This window comes from Rhinatrema bivittatum, chromosome 6, assembly GCF_901001135.1.
Source record: "Rhinatrema bivittatum chromosome 6, aRhiBiv1.1, whole genome shotgun sequence".
Taxonomy (NCBI): domain Eukaryota; kingdom Metazoa; phylum Chordata; class Amphibia; order Gymnophiona; family Rhinatrematidae; genus Rhinatrema; species Rhinatrema bivittatum.
The window spans coordinates 215445061-215466664 of NC_042620.1; the positions used below are offsets into that span (position 1 = coordinate 215445061).

General features: G+C 43.8%; 1 protein-coding gene across 1 annotated transcript in view; it reads right to left on the reverse strand.

Moving 5' to 3' along the window:
* BRWD3 (bromodomain and WD repeat domain containing 3) overlaps window positions 1–21082 on the reverse strand; it is a 278367-nt gene extending 257285 nt beyond the window's left edge. The window contains exons 1-5 of the mRNA XM_029607930.1: window positions 20748–21082; window positions 20031–20089; window positions 19879–19908; window positions 19598–19657; window positions 5841–5991 (exon numbers count right to left, since the gene is read on the reverse strand). Coding sequence (XP_029463790.1) covers window positions 5841–5991; window positions 19598–19657; window positions 19879–19908; window positions 20031–20089; window positions 20748–20781 — 334 coding nt within the window. The 5' untranslated portion in view covers window positions 20782–21082. The remainder of the gene's footprint in view (window positions 1–5840; window positions 5992–19597; window positions 19658–19878; window positions 19909–20030; window positions 20090–20747) is intronic.
* Between the last annotated feature and the right edge of the window lie 522 nt (window positions 21083–21604).

Sequence of the window (21604 nt, forward strand, 5' to 3'; positions counted from 1 at the left end):
TCCTGATCCGGGGTATCCGAATCTGTATCCGAATCCTCCCATGGTGGCATGGACCTCAAAGGACGCTTCCTTTTTAAGGACTCTCCTAGGTCCAACAGCAAGGTCACTTTTTCCCCTTGGGAAGCGTCCCCAAGGAGCTCCCGGGCTTAGATACATACTTTTTATTTGTCTTTCTAGCCAGAATAAAATACGAGGAAAAAGACGACGACTCTGTATCTGTCCCGGTGCCATCATCCTGCCCTGCAGTATCTGCCCTTACAGGGGAAACAGGCTGCAGAACGAGCTGCTGAGGAGACAGGTGGGGGGGGGGGGGGGGAGCGGGGAATTCCCTTCCCCCGCTGCGAGTTGAGGCACTGCATAATCCAAGCTCAAAATGGCGACTTTTCCTGCGCTCAGCAGCAAGCGCCTAGAAAATGATGCCAGCAGATCCCCGAAAGCTTCAGCAACGGACCTCCTGCGGATAACTACACCCCCCTCCCCACCCCCACCCGATGGGCTCCGATGTTCCCTCACCTCCGGGGATGCAGGCTGAGCACAGCCCATCCCTCGAGAGGCGCGTGCGCCCAGAGCCGCACGCTCTGCACAACTGACCACGCGGCATGAGAAAGCAGACGAGCTGACACAAAAACAAAACTTTTTTTTTTTTAAACGGGAAAAAGACGGAACGCAAGGGTCACCGACTGCCGCGGCAAAAAAGACAAGGGAGAGCTTCGCAGATCCGCTGCCGAAATAACCAATATATTTTTTTTTTTTTAAACAGACATACCTGCTCAGCTGTCCTCAGAACGGGTCCTGAAACAGTCTGGCTGGGGTGAGTGATCCGGGCTCCCCGGTATCACCTCAAGCTGGGCTGCCCTCGACCCTGAGCCGCAGCTGCCTACTCGACCAGGGGGGATGGTCCCCTCAGGACCTGCCAACCCCCTGAGAGGCAAGAGACCTTAAGCCACCTTCCTTTTTATTTTTTTTTTTTTTTAAATGAAATAAAGTTAAGAAAAGAAACTAACAAGCTAAACACTGCCTCTACTTTTTTTTGGGAATCAGAACAGACTGTGAGTGTTGCCCCCCTACCATCTGCTGGAAACAGAGTAATACTGGCAGACTGTGAGTGGCACCCTGGTATATAAAGCAGAGTCGGTCAAATCTTTCTCTGTCTCCATCTGCTGGAGGGGAGGCAAAACCCAGGAGTCTGGACTGATCCGGTACGTACAGGGAATAATTAATTAATGCATCTGTCCACCACAAAACTTGTCCAAACTTTTGTTTAAACCTAACTCTATTACTAGCCTTGACCACACCTTCTGGCAATAAATTCCACAGCTTAATTGTGCATTGACCAAAAAAAAAAAAATACTACTTTCTTAATTTTGTTTTAAATCTGCTACCAGTTAATTAAGGGTAAATAATACTTCACTATTTACCTGTTCCACCCTACTCATTATTTTATAAACCTTTGTCATATCCCCTTTTAGGTATCTCTTCTCTTCTCCCTTTCCCATGGGAGAACTCAGCAGTTCCCTGGGCTTGCAACCTCCTGGCTGCTGCTGCTGCTGCTGCTGCATCATCCTCTCAGATTTCTGCCATGAAGGAGGGAGAAGAAGCAACAATGAACCCTAGCAGGCCTTCTAGCTCCTGCCGTAACATGGAATTTTGGAGGAATATGCGTATTTATTTAATCGGGAAAAAAAAAAAACCAGGGATTCAGTTAGAAAAAGAAAGAAGTTCAATCCTGTATTTTTCCTTTTTGGTATACTTCCATTGGCTCTACCTATTTCCTTTGGCAAGCCATTATAATACAATGTGTTTCAATGTGGACCTCTACATCACTCATTCTCCAAACATTGGCTGCATCAAAAGCTGGGGAAAAAAAAGTGAATTCATCTTATAACACCACCTTGCAGTTTTAGCCAAGGTTTGTATTCAAAGAACCCGACAAGTAAAATGAAGAATTTTAGCCCCTTTTGCCAAATAATGCTCAAGGTGGCTTGCAGCATTTTTAGTATTCGGGGATGCTAAATATCCTTGCTCAAAAGAGTTTGTAGTCTGAGTGGGTACCTGAGGCAACAGGAGATAAAGTGACTTGTCCAAGATCACTAAGAGTGTCAGTGGGATAAGTGGTATTTGAGTCCAGGTTTCCCTGGTTCTCGGCCCATTGCTCCAACCATAAGGTCACTCCTTCTCCTATAGCAGGGATAGGGCTCAGAAGGATATAGGCAGGAAAAAATGGGTGGACTTAACAGGATAAACGGACTTTAACTGCCAACATCCACTATGTAACTATCTGAATCTTGGTTTCCCTGGTTCTCAGCCCACTGCACTAATCACTAGGCCATGCTTATTATGTGCTGCGTGACAGCTGATGCTCATTTTATCTACCTCAGGAGGATGAATGGCTGAGCCAACACTTTCAACAGCAGGGTCACCTGCTGTGATCCCTCCCACCACCTTTTCTTCTCTGTAATACTTTTAGCCCCTTCCTCCCAAAAAGATAAAATAAGCTTATTGTAAATGGCAGTACAATGTACTGCAATTAATGTTATATCACACACCTCTTCTACCCCTTTCCACGAGCCATCCCATACTCCACATACTTATCAGTACCCCCTTCTCATCTACCCCAAAATGTCTTCTGTCACTTGCAGGGTCATTTTTCAAAACACGATGAGCCGTCATCACCTGCGTTAGGGCCTTATCGTGTGCAATACCCCCCTAATGCACGCAATAACAACCTCATCGCGATATTAACATTTAAATGAGGGAAAGAGGATGGGTTAACAAAATTTTAGGCCCGGTAGCGCTGTGAGTGATGTTTTACCCATTATCGTTGGCAGTAGCGCCGGAAATAGCTACACCTTTTGCAGGGGCGCTACGGGGACAATAGCATGCGTCATAGCCACAATCGTGGCAGGTGAAAACGCACTGCTGCGATGCGGCCGGGTGCACACTATCGCCTCCCCCTGCCCCTTTTCTGGCCGCAGTTCTTCATTCCGCTATATTTAAAGCAGAATGAAAAATCTAGGCCTTGGTTTGGTAAGACATGCTTATAGAGATATCTATTTGTGGGGAAAACTGCTGAGTGATCAAGAAAACGACTATAGCATGACGTCCTCTCTCAGAGAGGAGGATGTCAATGCTTTCCATCAACACACTCAGCAAGTCTCCAGTTCTGAGGCACACATTTCCAAGTATTTAGGCTTGAACCTCCACAAACCTCCGTGTAATGACAAAGAAGGCAGCAGTCCGGCACCATGTACCATACTGAGCTACAGCACACCCGTGCACTGGAAGAACAGACCATTTACGGCTGGGCAAGTATCCCACTCTATAGTTTAATTGATGTCAACTACACAATAACAGCGCTGGCCAACAACAGAATGGGAGACTCATCCTTGTAAAGTCGCTGCTCTCTAAAACCACAAATCTCCATCAGTATGCGTGAGAATAAGGCTTCTGCGGTACCTTTCGGATAGGTTTTCTTACTTTGTGAAATCCCACCACCTGGGAAGATTTACAAAGTTGAGCATGCCCAAGAATCTGCAGGATGTGCTAGGAGAAGCACGAGCTGTTTCCAAATCTTCCCTTTGGTGCCACAGCATCTGGGGCCTGCAGCAAGCTGCCAGTCTAACCATTCATCGCTTCGCCATCATTTCCTACCATCTTTCTCTGAAGAAACAACACAGATGATACAGAGACAGGGAAACATGAAGGGCAGACATGGGGTGAGAGTGCTAGAGGAAGATAAGGGAGAGATGAAAGATGGAGCAACAGAGATGGATAAGTAGGAGAGGGGGAAGCTGAGATATGGGAAGAAAAGTGGGAAGGAGAAAGACAGAGAGGTGGAAGGGGCTCAGTGGACGATCAACAAAAGGTGATAGAAGGGTGGGCGATAAAGGGTAACAGCAAAAGTAGAAGGGAAGAACAGGTGGGGAGGTGTGGACTAAGTACGGTAATTAAAAGAGAGTGGAAAGAAGGTGACTGAGCCCCTTGACAGTTACACGGCACAGATGTGGTGCTCCTAATTCAAAATCCAAGTGTAATACTGAAAAGAAAGAGGTGGGTCGGGGGCTCAGCTGAACTGGCACAGACATACAAAGCCTTTCACTGCTACATCGGGGCTCAAATCTAGTTCAAATCAGAAGGAACTAAGATGGCTGACGGGTCCGGACGTGGGTAACCAGGGCTCTGAGGAGTAACGTATATTTTTGTGTAAAATGCCTCATACCGGCAGAAAAAGAAGAGCGAAAGAGAGAGAAAGTCAGGGTGAACATACTGAGGGTCGGATTCAAGGACCTATGGACTCCCACGTAATACGGGAGCAGAAGCCGGAGGAAAGTTCGCAGCGAGGAGAGCGGGTGGAAGAAGAAACCGCCTCCTCACATGAGCTCCAGACAACCTTATCCCCGGTACCGCGGATGCCCCCAGGAAATCCTGCAGCTCTGCGAGGAGCAAACGGGAGGGATCTCAACCACGAAAGTGGGAGTGAAACCACCGGAGAATCATAGCTGCACGATGAAGGCTGTAGGGAGGAACAGCAGAGGCCACACCTCGTGGAAGAGACGCTGTAGGCTGTACGACACAGCCTCCAAAAGAAAGGAAAGTACTTTTAACATTACCTAAAAAGAAAGAATTAATAAAACCAGATGCTTTCTCTCTAGAGGAGATCTGGGAAGCAATACAAACAGTTAACGATAATCTTTTCAACCAGATAAATCCTCTGGCTTCTGTGTTAAATACTACCATGGTGAGAATGGGAAAACTAGAGGAAGATATGAATAAGCAAATGGAAAAATGTGAAAAGGTTGAGAATGAAGTGAAAGAAATGAGAAATCTTCAATATAACATCATAAAAGAAAACTCCATATTAATGAATCGTTTAGAAAACATGGAGAATCAAATAAAAGGGAGAAACTTACATTTAATAAATTTTCCCAGAGACCCTATGGTGATCCCACGAGATATGTGGAGGCAATATTTGGTTCAGATATTAAAGATTTCAGAGGAATTGATACCGCTTACATCTAAGTTGTATTATACACCAGCTTTTAAAAAAGTTGAGAAGGAAGGAGAAAAAGATTTTCAACTTCTAACTCCTGTGATATTAAATACAACTGAAACTCCAGCCTTGGAAGTAACAAAGTTGTTAGAAACGACCCAGAGAGAGCATGCGAAACCTGCTAATATAATAACGTCCTCTCCTGTTTTGGAAGGCTAGTACCTTTACTCTACAGCTGGATCCGTAATATTAGAAATCTCCTGTATAGGACCGTCAATTTCCTTAATTGTAAATCTTATATTCCTGAGGTAGAGTAATGGATCTCTCCCTGCTGACGAGGACTTTAAAGCAGATGGTTTAGGGAAAAGATATTATTGTGTTAAGTTGTAAAATGTTGGTTTGTTGGAACTGCTTTCTACACAAGATTGTTTTCTTGACGTATTTTGGAAAATTGAAAAATCAAAAAATCAGAAGGAACTAAAGGCATGAGAAGAGCAGTCTGGGGCCTCTGCAGTCTGTGCTTTAAGATGAATACCAGTGTATGCTCGCTGCCTTAGTGTGTTACTTCAGAGGGCCTCTCATCAGTATGTGTAGCTGGCACCTTTCTAAATGTGATACTGTGCTTCTGGGCGAGTAGAGATATGTCCTGTATCCATCTAATCTCTCTCCGGGAACTCGCTGCCCCCTTTTTTTTTTTTTTTTCAGACAGGCAAGCCCAAGGAAGGTGAGGGCTTCGGCATACCAAGGTGGCACGAACATTGTGTGAGGCACATTGCTCCCAGCAGCAAAAACATTCCCTCAGCCCCTGACTCTCCGTAGATACACAATGTGGCACTTGGTAAGGCGTTACCTTTCGCTGTCCTTAAGAGGGACTGTCGCCCCACTCCCAACAAGATCTGCACCCCGGGAACACTCTGTGGGATCTCTTTGTCTAAGAGAGGACCGATTCGTTCACAGATTCTAAGCAGGTAGTCTGGAGGGATGTGTGCGTTGGCTGCCACCTAAAAAAAAGGCAAAGAGCGACCACATTAGAATTGCAGAATAGGCCTGGAGAGGCAGACAGCTGGGCACAGGCGTTCGTTTGCAAACCAACTCTTAAACAAAAATGGACATTAAACCTTTTGGTATTCAGAAATTTCTTAAACTAATACTCAGATTATTTTTTAAGTCTAATTTCACTAGAATAAAGCGCAATTTAAAAAAAAAAGGAAAATTTTCTAAATTTACATGGACCTAGAAATCAGTATGAGCTCTCACAGAAGTTTAATTTGGTAACCCTGATGTGAAAAAAGCCCCTCTGGAATTGCATAAGTTTAAAAAAAAAATGGCGTTTAGTAAAGAGGGTGATTCTCAAAAACAGTCAGCCTAGCAGCAACGTCAGCATGTGTACACTGCTTATACACAGGCTTACTGAATATTTTCAAAAGTCGCTTGTCTAAAAAGTTACACCTCCTCTTCGGGGAATGCAACTCACCCATGCAATTTTTTTTAAATCAAAAAAGCATGCCTGGAAGTGCCGGCTCTGGCACTTGGCATGCCATGCGAAAGCAGGTAATGCCCGTCCTTTTACACTCACCGAGCCGTTTGCACGTACAAAATCCCGAGTTCTAGGTGCGGAAATGGCTTGGAAAGATTACCCCCCCCCCCCCCCCCACACACACACACACACACAAAGCACATATTTTAACAACATGAGTAATGTGTGTTTCAGATTCCAAAATTCTGCAAATACCAGCTGTTACCTCTTTGCGAAAATTCCTAAACACAGTAAAAGCAGCGGTCACTCCCATCCAGGAACAATGCTTGACAAAATGGTCAACCCTGCAAGCTCTTTCCCACCAAATCCGAGGTCTCTCTCATGCAGAACAAAATCAAATCAGCACATTTTCTCTTAACTTTGCAATAAGCTTTCCTCCATGTACATTAAAAAAAAAAAATACCACAGTCAATCCTTCCAAAATGTTAGGAAAAAGAAAAAAAAAACTGAACGCTGTGCAAAATGGACTAAGAATTCTTCATGTGCCTGGGCCTACCCTACAGCATTCTGGCACCAATGACCTCTCTTCCTGTATCATCAGACAGAAACAGGGTTGCCAGCTTCTGCCAGATTTTTTTTTCTGACCACCAAACATTTTTATAGGCATTTTTATGGACATTTTGTGCACAGCTAGGACTTAAGAGTAATTTTAGAACTGTGCAGCGAGGCAAAGTCTACACACACCTTTGACGTTCAGAATTGAATCCACATTTTCCAAGGGAACTTATCCACTTAAGTTCTGGGATGTTCCTGGTTTTCCTTAAATAAAAAGTTAAAAAAAAAAAAAATTGTGCACAAGTGCCCAGGTGCGTGGGCAAACCCACAAAGCTACACCCACTCTGTTGAGGGCCTACCTTCAGCACATGCTTTTTTCCAACAAAAGTAGGCACCCAAATTCAACTCCACCCTCCGGTACACCTCTGGCCAGTTCACAAAAAGTGCAAATCCGGATTGCGCATGTACTTTTATGCAAAACTGAGCCGGGGGTAGGGTTGTCAACTTTTAACCCTCAAATTTCCAAACAGAGATGCTGTTTAATATCTTCATGTGACTTTTATTACCACTCTTCACCCTTACAAAAACATAGCAACATAGAACAGAACAGCAGATAAGGCCCCATCTGATCTGCCCAATTTACTTCCTGCTACAACACCACAGACCCCAGTTGATCTCTATCTTTCCTCTTGCTATTAATAATCCCCGGTGCTTGCCCCATGCTTTTCCCATTATTTCCACTGAGAGGTTGTTCTACGCCTCCACCACCCTTTCTCTGAAAAAAATATTTTCTGATGTTGTCCTGAGTCTACCCATTTGCAGCTCCATATCTTGAGCACTAGTTTTCAAACTTCTTTACTCTGACAAAAAGTTCACTTTTAACAGTCCTGGGCCCAAAGTACTGTTTGGTAATATTTTTTAGGCCTCTGATTAAATCGTGGTCTGAAGTCTATGCACGTGACACAAAATAAATGTATCCAGCGCGTAGTGAATAGAGAGTTGCTACCAAACCATGCACTGTACTGTATAGCTGAAGGGAGGATTGGGTGCTACCTGCAGCTGGAGCGCTAAATTCAGGACATTTCTGAATATTTTAGCCCTCCTCCAAAATCTGTACAGTCCGGAAAAATATCAGGACAGTTGGCAACTCTAGTCCTTTGGGGCACAGCCATTTAGGTACAAAAAACCTTTATTTTTTTTTTATGTATGTAAATGGTTTTGAAAACTCAGCCCACTTACGCCAAGATTCACCGAGATATAATCCCTGACTCCTGAGTATTGCAGGCTCGCAGATCCTGAGCCCATGGCGTCGGAGAGAGACAAGGCCCTGTCGGCGATTTTTACCGACGTAAAAATAATTGAATGGATATGTCACTGTTTATTTGTTTATTTTTCTATCAGTAAATGTACTGCCAGTTAGCAACCCTGATCAGAAAGGACGAAAAGCTTCATGGTGCATGAGAAAGAGGAATAAAAATTAGAAACTGTCCCCATGACACGAACAGCCTGGAAGCAGATTAAACTTAAACTACTTAGAAGTACAGCTCCAGCCCATTATAAAGTCCCTGAAACAAAATGTTGATGATTTTAGTACAGATCCACAAAGAAAAAAAAAAGCGTAAAACCAAACTCAGGCTTCCTGTTTTGTCCGGCTGGAGGCCATCTGCTCCGGCAGCAGAGGGGTAATTAGTTCTGTCCCCAAGAGAGGGCTGTCCTTCTTAGCTAGCCGTGGGGTCACTCACTGGCAGGACACTAAGCTGAAGCTACTATGTTCACAGCTGCTCAAATTGCTCAAAAAAACAAACAAATCCATAAACACGCCAATCTTTAGCGAGAACGTCCCACATGGAATCCATGTTCTCAATGGTATTAATAACAGCTTCACTGCTAGCCCGAACAGGAGATGATCTTCTTCTCAGTGTGTCAAAACCCAAATGGCTCCACAGGCAATTAAACTACTTTAAATCAAAATAACAGGAAAGGATTTCTGCTACGTTTTTGGTTTGTTACCTTCAAAGTCACTTTCTCCTCCAAACCCATGGGGCCAAAGACAAGATCTTTGAAAGTGGATATTTAATACAAGAGTTATTTGTCACCTCTCCCAGCAGGGACACAACCCACGCTGCTGCCGGCGCTGCCAATTCTGAAGTGGAAAGAAGCTGGGTAGCTCCAGGAAAGCATCAGCTACAATTGGTTTCAGGAAGAGGTTGGGCACACATTTTTACCTTCATCTGACTAGCTGTGATTGGTGTCACAGACTACAAGACAGAGTACGTAGCCAGGAATCACTCAGACACACATGAGAAAAACAGCCAGCACTTCTCACTGAAACAGACATTTTCATTTGTTTTTGCGAAACCTTCAACATTTTCAGGCAATTAAACTGCCTTAACTTGCTTGCTGCTGCTAAAATGGCTTTGCATTGCAAAAGGAAGCACTACTTATTTTTGTTTTCAGTTTGTAGTTCCAGGTGAACCCAAACACTATGAATAAGTCATGCCGCAAATACAATGAGACACTTAGCGTTCAGGCAGAAAACCTTGCTCCATTTAACTACTGGCAACCCTGGAAGCCTACAGAGAATTTTCTTTCAGATTCTGCAGAATCCCCGAGTTTCTTCTGCCGAGTTGAGACACCGGCCACGTGATCATGCTGCAGTCTCAGCCAAATCTGCCATAAAATAAGCCCATGGAATAGGCAGCGTGTTACGTCCACAGAAATGCTGTGCTAACATTTGCAAAAAAAAAGTCTTTTCACCATTTCTGCAGATGATCTTGGGTGGGTTCTCACTCCTTAAGTTGTCGGCTTCTCAATTTTTAACTCTAGAAGCATCCAGGAACCCCAAGACCATCACATATAACCCCAAAGAGACGAGAAAAAAAATAATGAACTGCTCAGAACCTTTGCCCAATTCACTAAAAATCCGCAGGCAGGACACTACACAGGACCAGATTTTCAAAACGATTTACGCACATTCAACCCCGTTTTATGCATGCGAGCAGGGGCCAGTGTGTGTGAAGGTAAGTGCGTAAGCCGGCTTCACGCTTCCTTTTGTGTACGCTGGGAACAGGTAATCCAGAAGGCAGAGCTGGGGCAAGGATACCTGTGTGCATACTTTTGTATTTTCAAAAGTCCGTGTACAAGTTACCATGCATGTGTTATGCCCTACGTGGAAAAGGTGCAACTACTCTGCGCAGTCCCCACCAATTAAGGACAGGTTGCGTTTGTAAATCCTTGATCTAGTCGATGTGTACATTGTAGACATAGACTTTGCTGCTACATGGGGAGGTTTAAAATGAGGTTTAATTTGATTAAGAGCTGACTTTTAATCAAATTATGTTTTTTTAATTTATTTATTTAAAACTTTTATATACCGGTATTAGTATGCAAACATCATACCGGTTTACATTGTAACTGAAAGACTGAAAATACAATTAACAGGGCGGGGAAAGGGGATGGAGTAAATACATAGTGCAAGAAGTATGAAGGAGAGGAAACATCAACTTTGAGAGGTAAACAGAAAGGTTAATTACAAGGAGAGGAAACATCAACTTTGAGAGGTAAACAGAAAGTTAATTACAAAGCATTACAAAGCAAAAGTTAAGAAATCCGTTACATATACAGTTAATATTTTAAAATAAATGAAAATACACTTTAATCCTTCAGCGGGCTCTCAGGTTCATACTGAGAGGATAACTTTCCAACAGCTGAGCGCGTACCCATATATGCATGTATATGGGTGCGCAAAAATCCACTCCTGTATTTTATAATCTGTGCGTATATAAGCACTGTTATAAAATATACATAAATGCACCCTGCAACGTATGCGCTTGTAAATAATGTGTGACTACATATTGCACTCACCCACATATGTTCCGTTTTATCCATCCAAGTAGTGGCCTTTATCCAAATAAATTCCAAGTTAGCAGCAAAGCTGCTAAGACAGATAGCCAGCTAAGTAGCACTTTTTAGATTTATCCAGCTATCTTGCTTAGCCAGATAAATCGGAATTTATCCAGATAAATAGTGAGCAACTGCTGCGCTTGCATAGTTTTAGGTCTAACTTTAACACTATACGCGTGGAGATTTTACCTGCATAATTTACACACGTTTACCCCCTCGTAAGTCGGGTTTCACGCGTGCGAGCCGGGAAATGTTCTAACGTGCTCACCGATGAAATTACTAGTTTTGCCAATTAGTCTACCAGCTCGCCCAATCCCTCTGCAGCTCATGAAGACCCTCCTAGCTCTTCAGCTTCAACTCCTCCCACCCAGTCAGTATTTCACCTTTAAGACGTTTACAATCACTTACTCCAGATACAGAGCAGATGTAAATATATGCGAGTAAGCTGCCAAACCTACAGGCATAAACGGCTTAGAAAATTGCAACTTATATGTGTATAGGTTGGCCCCGCCCCCGAATGCCCTGGACCATCCCTTTTTCCACACTTGCAATTTACTGCATGTATTTGAGGTTTATAAAATAGCATATGTGCAAATATATGCTATTTACATGCGCACAACTTTTGAAAATTCACTTTTATATCCTCTTTATCTGTCACTGTTTCCAGATTTGTCTCCTTTATTTTCCTTCCCAAAAGCCCGATGTATTCCTATTTTGTGTCGAGGGCCAGATGTTCTCCTCACATCTGGCCTTCAAACACCTCACATCTGGCCTTCTTAACGGCTATTCTACCATGCTATCTCTCCCTGCTTGCAATCAGATCATCGGTCCATGGCCCTCTTAACTTTTTATTTAGCTTCAAGAGCACACATGGCCTGGAAAGCAATCAAACAAGATAAAAAAACTACCAATCAAATACATTGCAAAAAGCCAAAAAGCTGCAGAAACCACCACACCCCGCAGAGAAGCCTTGCAACTGCGCAACATGCGGATGCAATTTCCCAGTGTCCCTACCTATGACTTCCAGGTTATGATGGTCCTTTATTGCAATTCCTAACGGCAGGCAAGGAATAGGCCTGTAACTGACCGAATAAGCAGGAAGAGTAAAGCGCATCTCAAGTGAGCCCTTTTCAACAAGCAGTATTGCAAAGGGGGAAAGCATTTTAATTCAGAAATAAAATGGCAAGTGTCACCCAAAGACACCCTGATAGGCACGGGAATTTCCAAGGTCTTCTCAAACATGTGACTTAACTGTGGAAAGGCGCTCTGTATTGGTCAACAACATAGCAATTCATTTTTTGAAAAATGGCCACGTCAACTGCCGATATGCTAGACTCGCTACCCCACTTTGCCAGTCAGCACCATTAGTCAGGCTGCCTCATGCATGGCCCGCAAGTTGGAAGCATGTGCAGGATGATCCAGGTGAACAGTGAGCAGAGAAGGTACTCCTGCTACATATTCAGAGCCGTGAGCAGCACGACAGATGAGGGCACAAATGCCACTTCCAGTGCACATATGAATGAAATAAACCGATATGATGTGTATTTTAATGTCAGTATAAAAAAAAACTGTTAAATAAATAAATAATTACAAATCAGCTTAGAAGTCAATCTACACTGCATTGTCTAGGGTACCTGGACTAAAACGTTATAACTGAGTGCTGCAAAAAATTCACTCTTGCCAAGTCAGTCATAGTGACTATAGTACTTCCTGTGCAAACTTACTGGAATTATGATTCACATTATGGAGTGAATTTTCAAAGGAGTTACACGCATAAAAGTAGCATATAATCATAGCAATTTTCAAAAGTCCATTTACAAGTGCAAATCCTTTTGAAAATTACCTCTTTTAGCTTTAATTCAAACCAATACTTATATTGAAAAACAAAACCACACCAGATATAAAATCTCCAGTCTGCAAAGTTCCGAGATGTGTAAAAAAAAATATTGTACAGAGGAGCAAATCCCTGGGGGAAGGAGACTACTATTTTAGTAGCATGAGAAAGAATGTTGTAAACATACAAAAAGGAGAACATAAAATCTGTTATATGCACAAGGGGAGGGCAAAAAGCCATAGGGAGAAAGGGTAAGAAAGGAAGAAAGTGGGATTTGTGAAGAAGAAGACAAGCAGAAGGCAGACATCTTAAATAAGCTCTTAGCTCAATATTTACAGAAGCATGGGAAGGCGATGAACCTAGGGTGGAAAATCTCACCGATAAATGTGAAATAATTACAAATCAAATTAGAGAGACACTTGAAGTAATTCTACAGATGAGAGAAGAAGAGAATGAAGAGGGCCAAGGACTTCATGGTGCACATCTCCAGATAGTAAAAGAGCTCAAGAATGTTCACACCACACCCCCTCACAACTCTGTTCAACTTGTCCTTGGACATGACGGCGCTTCTAAGGGACTAGAGGAGAGTGGATGTAGTCCTACTATACAAAACACAGGGACAAAGCGGAGACAGGCAACTACAGGCCCATTTGTCTAATGTCAGTAGTCGGCAAAACTATGGAAATATAAAAAAAAAAAAAATGATGGCATGCCACCTTTAAAAGAAGCAGATTGCAAGACAACATGGTTCCACAAAGGGAAGATCCTGTCAAAAATCTTCTATTGAGTTCTTTAATGAAAAGACACAGTGATGAAGCCAGGAAATGCAGTAGACACTGCTTATCTGGACTTCAGTAAGTCTTTTGACACTGTTCACAACAGAAGACTGGCAAGCAAGCTAAACAAAAAGGAAGTCGGCCAGAAAATTGGAAAGTGAGCGAGGAACTGGTTGAGTGGCAAGACAGAGGAAGGTGGTAACATGACCAGTGGAATACCCCAAGGCCGAGTACCAGGATCAGTTCTTTTCAGCATCTTCATTAGCACTGCTGAGGAAACTAAGGGAGAAATATACTCATTTGCAGGTGAAACAAAAATCTGCAAAAGAGAAGACACACTGGAAGGGATGAAAAAAAAAGTAAAAGGGATCTCAAAAAATTGGAAAAAATGGTCAGCAATTTGGAAAATGAGTTTCAGCACCAAAAAGTGTAAAACCTTTCTGAACAAGCTTGGTTAGGTTTTACACTTTTTAGTGCTGAAACTCATTTTCCAAATTGCTGACCATTTTTTCCAATTTTTGAGATCCCTTTTATCATATACAAGATTGCATTCTAATGTGGAAAATATTGAAAATTTTATTAGAGTGAAAAATTTACGTTTTGTAAATTTTCCCTATACAAGATTAATATCACCTTCAGAAATGTTTGCTAAATATGTTAGGGAAAATTTAGCTTGTGATGAGATACCCTTAATATCTAAAATATATTATTTTCCAATTAAGAATAGTAATATTCCTGGTGGATTAGAGGATAGTACACCAGGAATATCTACATTTCTGGAAGACTCTTTGGATTTAATAAACAAAAGGGCTACATTATTTGTCTCTTTTGTTTTAGAAAAGGACAAAGAGTTCATCTTTAGTAAATTCTTCAAAAATAAGGATATAACATTCTGCGGGCAGAAGGTATATGTATTTCCTGATGTCTCCAAGCCTACTCAGGCAAGGAGAAAGAAATTTTTAGCCTTGAAAACAAAAATATTAGAAATAGGAGCCTCATTCTATTTGAAATATCCAAGTAAATGTTTTATTAATTTTCAAGGAAAAAAATATGTGTTTATGGAGCCTTCACACCTTGAGGTATTTTTGAGGGATAAAAGTGAAGAAAATTTGAATGTAATTTTACCTGCAAGAGAATAGGTCAATAAGTATACAATTGGCAGCAATCTCTCAGATTTTGTATTGGTATAATTTCTTCTAGTATTCGGTCCCCACCATTATTTGTATTTAGTGAGATAGATGTGTTTAAGGTTTGGAATGGATTACTATTCTTTATTTGTGATATTAAACTGTCCACTAAAATTTCCTGATTAAGCACAGAAATGTGAAAATTGTAATCCATATTTGAAAATGTTCAATAAAGAAAAAATTATTAAAAAAAAAAAAAAAAAAGTGTAAAACCAAAATAAAACTCTATTTCCCACAGATCAATTACACAAAAGTTGGAAACTCTAAACAAGAAATAGATCTAGGAGTAATCAGATCAGAAGGCCTACAAGTAACCAGTCAATATAATGGAGCAACTGGGAAAGCTAACGGCTGAATTAGTAGAGGTTTCATCAGCAGGAAAAAGGAAGCAATACTGACCTTCTATAGGTCACTTGAATACTGTGCTCGGGTCTGCAAGCCGTTCCTTTGTAAGGACATTGAGAGGATGGAAGCAGTTCAGCAAAGGGCTATGAAAATGAAACAAGGCCTGCAACACCAATGCTGCAAAGAGCTGCTTAGGATAATAAAAGTGCATTGGCTGGAGAGAAAAAAAGGGATGGGGAATATTCATGTATTTGGCAGGCTTCAATAAACTACAGGAACATTAAATTTTCCATAGAAATAGAAATCCAAGGGCAAATAATAATGATATGAAGTTGCAGGGAGAAAGGTTCAGAGAAAACATTTAAAAAACACTTCTTTAATGAGTGGGTGGTAGGTACCAGGCATAGCCCACCGGCAGAAGTAATGAAAACCAAAACCAAAGCAGAATTTAAACATGTTTTGGACAGACGCAGAGAACAGTGGTAAGGGCAGATGGTGCTATCAGGTAGACAAAACAATAAGTTGGGAGGGCTTGAGTATTTGTTTAGTCATATGGAACTTCAGAGGGCCAAAGGAGGGTTGAATGCTCGCCCACTGGGGAGAGTATGGAGGTACAGTGATATCATGCATCCAAAAAAAACAGGGGCAACAAGCTCAAAGCAGCCATGGTTTCAAACCTAACATCAGCTATTTGGCCACATTAGGTTTCCAATAAGACTGGGATAACTTGCACAAAGTGACCATTATATACAGAATACCAGATCATCAGGTTTCTAAGAAGGCTAGGGAACCTACATAGAGCAGCCACTGTTATAATCTTATCATCGAAAAGTACAGGGTGGACAGATATTTCAAACATGAATATTTCTACATGATATTTCTACATGAATTTCGGTATATAAAAGTGTTAAATAAATAAATAAATAAATAAATAAACAGCAGCCTCACTAGTTTGGGTGACTGTATTATCACAAAGCTTAGAGATAAGACATGGAAGGGGCCCTGCTATTGGATTAAGTTTGGGACTTATATAAAAATAAAAAAAAGCCTAGCAGCAGAGGTAGTGGACAATAGCATTCTAAACTAATTTAGGCATGCTTGCAACAGATATAGGAGGGCACTGGTAGACCAGGGCTGAGAGGCTGGGTAAAAGACCTGGAGGGGGGACTTGGTTTAAGCATGGGAATTTATATGTTCAGCTAGCCAAAGTGGTAGAGAATCAGAAAGGAAGGCAACTTGGCAGATTGGATGGGCCAGTTGGTCCTTATGTCCCGTCATCTGCTACGTCATTATGAAATCATATTGCAAAGACCCAGAGAAACATTAAGCAGGCAAAAGAAAAATTATATACCGGAATATCTGAATCCTCTCTTCTCAACTCCCCATTATATTTTGGTAAGTCTACATCAGAGGCCTCAATTCTATAAAATTTCAGAGCCACACTAATGGCTGAGTATTTGGAAATATTCAATCTGCACTATTCTTTTCTTCTTATAGATAGACTGGTTTAGGGGATCTTTAATTTTGACACATGTTGAATTGCTCCTGTGCATAATATTTTTTTTACAAATCTCTGAATAAAAGCCTAATTTACATATGTGCTGAAATCCAAGGACCCACACCTAGGGGCGGATTTTAAGAGCCCTGCTCGCCTAAATCCGCCCAAAACCGGGCGGATTTAGGCGAGCAGGGCCCTGCGCGCCGGTGAGCCTATTTTACATAGGCCTACCGGCGCGCGCAGAGCCCCGGGACTCGCGTAAGTCCCGGGGTTTTCGGAGGGGGGAGTGTTGGGGGCGTGTCGGGGGCGGGCCCGAACCGTGCGGCGTTTTCGGGGCGTGTCAGGAGCGTGTCAGGAGCGTTCCGGGGCGGGCCGGGGGGCGTGGCTACAGCCCGGGGCAGTCCGGGGGCGTGGCCGCGCCCTCCGGACCCGCCCCAGGTCGCGTCCCGGCGCGCTAGCGGCCCGCTGGCACGTGGGGATTTACGCCTCCCTCCGGGAGGCGTAAATCCCCCGACAAAGGTAAGGGGGGGGCTTAGACAGGGCCGGGTGGGTGGGTTAGGTAGGGGAAGGGAGGGGAAGGTGAGGGGAGGGCAAAAGGAAGTTCCCTCCGAGGCTGCTCCGATTTCGGAGCGGCCTCGGAGGGAACGGGGGTAGGCTGCGCGGCTCGGCGCGCGCCGGCTATATAGAATTCATAGCCTTGCACGCGCCGATCCAGGATTTTAGTGGATACGCGCGGCTCCGCGCGTATCTACTAAAATCCAGCGTACTTTTGCTTGCGTCTGATGCGCCAGTAAAAGTACGCCTATTCGCGTTTTTTGAAAATCTACCCCCTAATGAGCTGGCAACCAATTAAACTTCTTGTTGCTACTATTCTTGCCTCTACATCAGTCACTAAACATTCTTCACTATCTTTTGTAGCATCTGCATTAGATCAGTGGAGAAAGGTAAACATTGGAGTTCCTCACAGATCTGTACTGGGACTGATGCTTTTTAATATATTTATAAATTATCTGAATGGGGAACGTTGAGTGAGATGATCAAATTTGCAGATGATGCAAAATTATTTAGAGCTTTTAAATCACAAGCAGCTTCCCAGATTGTGATAAATTAGAGGAGGACCTTGTGAGACTAGAAGATGGGCATCCAAATGGCAGATGAAATTTGATCTGGACAAGTGCAAGGTGATGCACATAGGGAAAAGTAACCCACGCTGTAGTTACATGTTAGGTTCCATATTAGGCGTTACCACCCAGGAAAAAGATCTGGTTGTCTGGGTGAAAAGTCAGTCATTTATTCTCTACTAATGGATTCTTCAAAAGCAAGAGACAGCAAGATGGTTGCACGGATGCTTAGAATTTGATTGTAGGCTCCTGCATTCAGGTGCAGCCTCTTGCAATTGGGCTGCATAAAACAGCAGCTAAGGCTCAATGCAGCTTCTATGGAACTGCAGAGAAGAGCCCTCACTACTACTGCGGCTGGCTGCAGGTGAGTGGGCAGAGGATGAGCAGAAAAAAAAATGTGGAGGCAGCAGCAAAGAAAAACAAAAAAGCAATCTGACCCAAAAAAAAAGAGCAAATGCAACAGCAAAAGACACAAAAAGAAACACGAAAGAAAAAACAAAAAAAAACAAACAAACAAGCAAAAACAAATTCAGATTTTCAACAGTGATTACAACTTGCCACTTGGGCAAACGTTTTCTGAACATTTTTCCAAACCCTGTACACAAGCAAGAAAAATGGGAGATGAGAATGCTTCAGGGGTTATCAACAACACATTCAGGAGAGTAAATAAAACTACCTTGACATCCTCTGAATCTCATGTATCTATGGGAATAATACTTAGTACATAAGCCTCTCTTTTAGCAAAACTAACATCTACCCATCCTGCGAGTATAGGGGAGGGAACCAAGAATGGTGAGTATATGATTAACATACAGGTACTCTGCCATTCAGCATCAGAGATTCCAGACGTGCTTACATAGCATCTGCTTTTTTTCAATTGTAACAATGATCCCATTTCAAAATGCTTATTTCTATTGCTGAAATTTTTTCTAATGTTGTTTTACTTGCTAATCATCTCAACCTCCAGCTTCAATTTTTGCCCATCATGTTTTCTAAACATAGAATCCACCAGTCTTTTTCAAATCTCAGAATCATGTTAGAGCCATCTTCAATATCACCAAATCTGTAATATTCCATTACTGTATCAAGGACATTAAAACACTCCTATGGTTTGGGGAGGGGAGCTGCTCCCTATCCGTTGATGCTGTGTGAGGCAAAACGTTGGTCAGGGTATGGCCCCACTGACCCACCCATTCCGCTTTTGAAAGTTACATAAATCAACACTTAAACCTCAGCAACTATGGAAAACTAACAGATTCAGCAAAGCAGTGTTCTCTAGGTTCTGGAGCAGGGATGACAGCAGTATCTTTATTTTAAAGAAAATCCTTTCGATTAAAGGCCTTTTCAATTTCGAATATCAACTCACCGGGGGCTTGGAATATAAAGCAAAGCACATTGCAAATAGCCCTTATTTTGTTGTAAACAGATAAATTTCCGGTTCTCTGCTTTGCCATTATCCAGCAATTCAGCACATCGAAACTAAAGTCTCACCGCAGTATTAAGCATTTCATTTAACATTTGCGGCACAAGTGATGGCTAAAAAGATGATAAAAGATGTTTGGCTCCCGTATGCTCGTGCATCAGCCAATCGAAGGCAAGGTTTCATTTCCAAAGTCCAAAACATCAAATATATCCGGGTGCGGATTGGCCGGCGGTCAGGTATGCGTCATCTCCCTCTGCATGCCCTCAGATAACCCCCCTCCCCTCCCCTCTCCCTATTCTTTCTCACAACACATTTAAAGGTCTGGAGTTGAACAAAAAAAAACAAAACATACCAACGTAAAGATCTTTCCCCACACGCTGTACTCCAAACACAAGCCATGAGGAGTGCTGAAAGGAAACCCTGCCCACATCTGGGGGATTTAAACATTAAAATTCCCTCCCATCAGGACGTGTCTGACTGTAACTCACCAGATCCTCATAATTTCTTGTATGTCCTTTTCCTTCCCAATCCAACCGCTGCGGAATTAGCTGGGGTGGGGAGTAAGAAAAAAAAAAGGACGGTAGATTAGCAACATACCTGGTCCGACACCAACCCCAGTGCTGCTCCCCCTATCCTGTCACTTCAAGCGCTGCGAGTTGTGCTTATTATATCCCATTGAATAAAGGATCGAGACAAACTCTGAGAGCATGGACTGACTTTAAAGCTGTTAGCGAACAGGAGGGGAGAGAGGAAAGGGGAGAGACTGTACCTGGTGCTCTTCCAGCTCCTCTACCAGCACCTGAAAATTAAGAAAAAAAAAAAAAGAAGAAGTTGAAATCAGGGCAAGTCATCTTGATACACTGCAAAGCCTGAAGAAGGGAGGGAAGGGGGTAGTGGTGGTGAAGACTACTATCCTCTCACCTGCGCCGATTTCTTGCAAGGGCCGAACTGCAGGAATCTGGCGATTAGGAAATAAAGCTCTGAGAGGAGAAAGAGAGGAATAAAGAGCAGAATGAGATCGTGTTCCGTACAAAGTGCAGGCAAGAACAGGGGCCCCGCGATTCCTCCACCATCGCAAACTTAACACCCCGCACTGACAGTGCACCCCATCCCAGGCCCCGCGATGACCACACCGACAACGAACAACCTTGGACCCCGCGATCTCACATCGACGGCAGCTATCCAGCCCTAGGAGCTCGCGATCCCCCCCAATCTGCAACGAAGCAGCCGGGGCCCCGCGATCTCCCACCGCCGGTATCTAAAGCCCCTCACCCAACACCCCCCCCCCCCCCCCGCTATGCCAGGCCCCGCAATCCCCCACAGCCGGCAAAACCCCGCGATTGATTCCATGTCACCGGAAACTAACAGCCCCGGGGACCGCGATCGTCCCGAAGAGATAAAACTCCGGAGACCCTTACCTCCCTCAGCACATCGCCGCTCCAAACCCCGCACTAATCTGCCTCCTCCTCCCCGGGACAGCGCCGCTCTGGGTCCCTGCATCTTCCCCGGGACAGGGTCCCTCCGCGTCCCATACTCATCCACCCCCCCCCCCCCCCTTCCCCTGCCTAGGACAGTCACTCCGCGTCCCGCACCTTCCCCGGGACGGAGCCGCTCCGAGCTCCGCACCCAGACACCCACCGCCTTCTATTTGCGTCGGGCCAACCGCTGCCATGGCCAAAACCGCTTTCCGATCCCAGTCCCGCTCCTGCCACTGCCTCCGGCTGCTCTTATTGTTGTCGAGCCCCCATAGAAGGGGAGCAGCCGCGGTGTTTCTCTGCTTCCCTCTTCCTCCCCGGTTCGCTCTTCCTCGGCTTCAGTCGCATCACGCTTCGCCCCATAGCTGGCTGGGCCGGCCTGAGAGCTGAGGCAGAGGGCGCGTGTCGCTCCTCCAGGCACCGGGGGCGCTGCCCCTTTCCCTGAAGCCAGCAGGAGAGCTCGCAGACAGCCTCATTGTCGGTCTACGATTGGCAAAGTGGCGCTCACTGCGCCGGAAGGAGAACTCGCTGGTGAGTCAGGAAGTGTTAATACTGCAGCTTTTGTTAGTGGGATCATTGTGTAAACTAAATACGGAAGTGATAAAGAACTTCACCAGCTTCTTTGACAATTCTTGTCTCGTTAAGTGGTATACTACAGTTTCGTGCCTCGTAATCCCCTGAGCTACGAACGAGCGAGATTATGTGACTTTTTTTTTTTTTTTTTTTTAACCTTGAGAGTTGCTCCTGGGGGACTGTGGAAGGGGGGCGACTTGGTTGTGAGGGCGAAGTTGTTTATGGGCTTCGTTTGGGAGGGCCACCCGTGGCATCGAGGCTGAGATCGGAGCTGTATGCAATGGTTTTTTATTTGCGCCTGATCTTTTTAAAGTACTAGCCCTTTAGGAGTCCGATGTAGTTTCAGTGCGCTTTTTTTTCTTGCACACTAAAAAAAAAAAAAAGTTAATTCCTGAGCATATCTGAGGACTTTGATTTCCACTCATCATGAGTGGAAGGCGGTTCCTC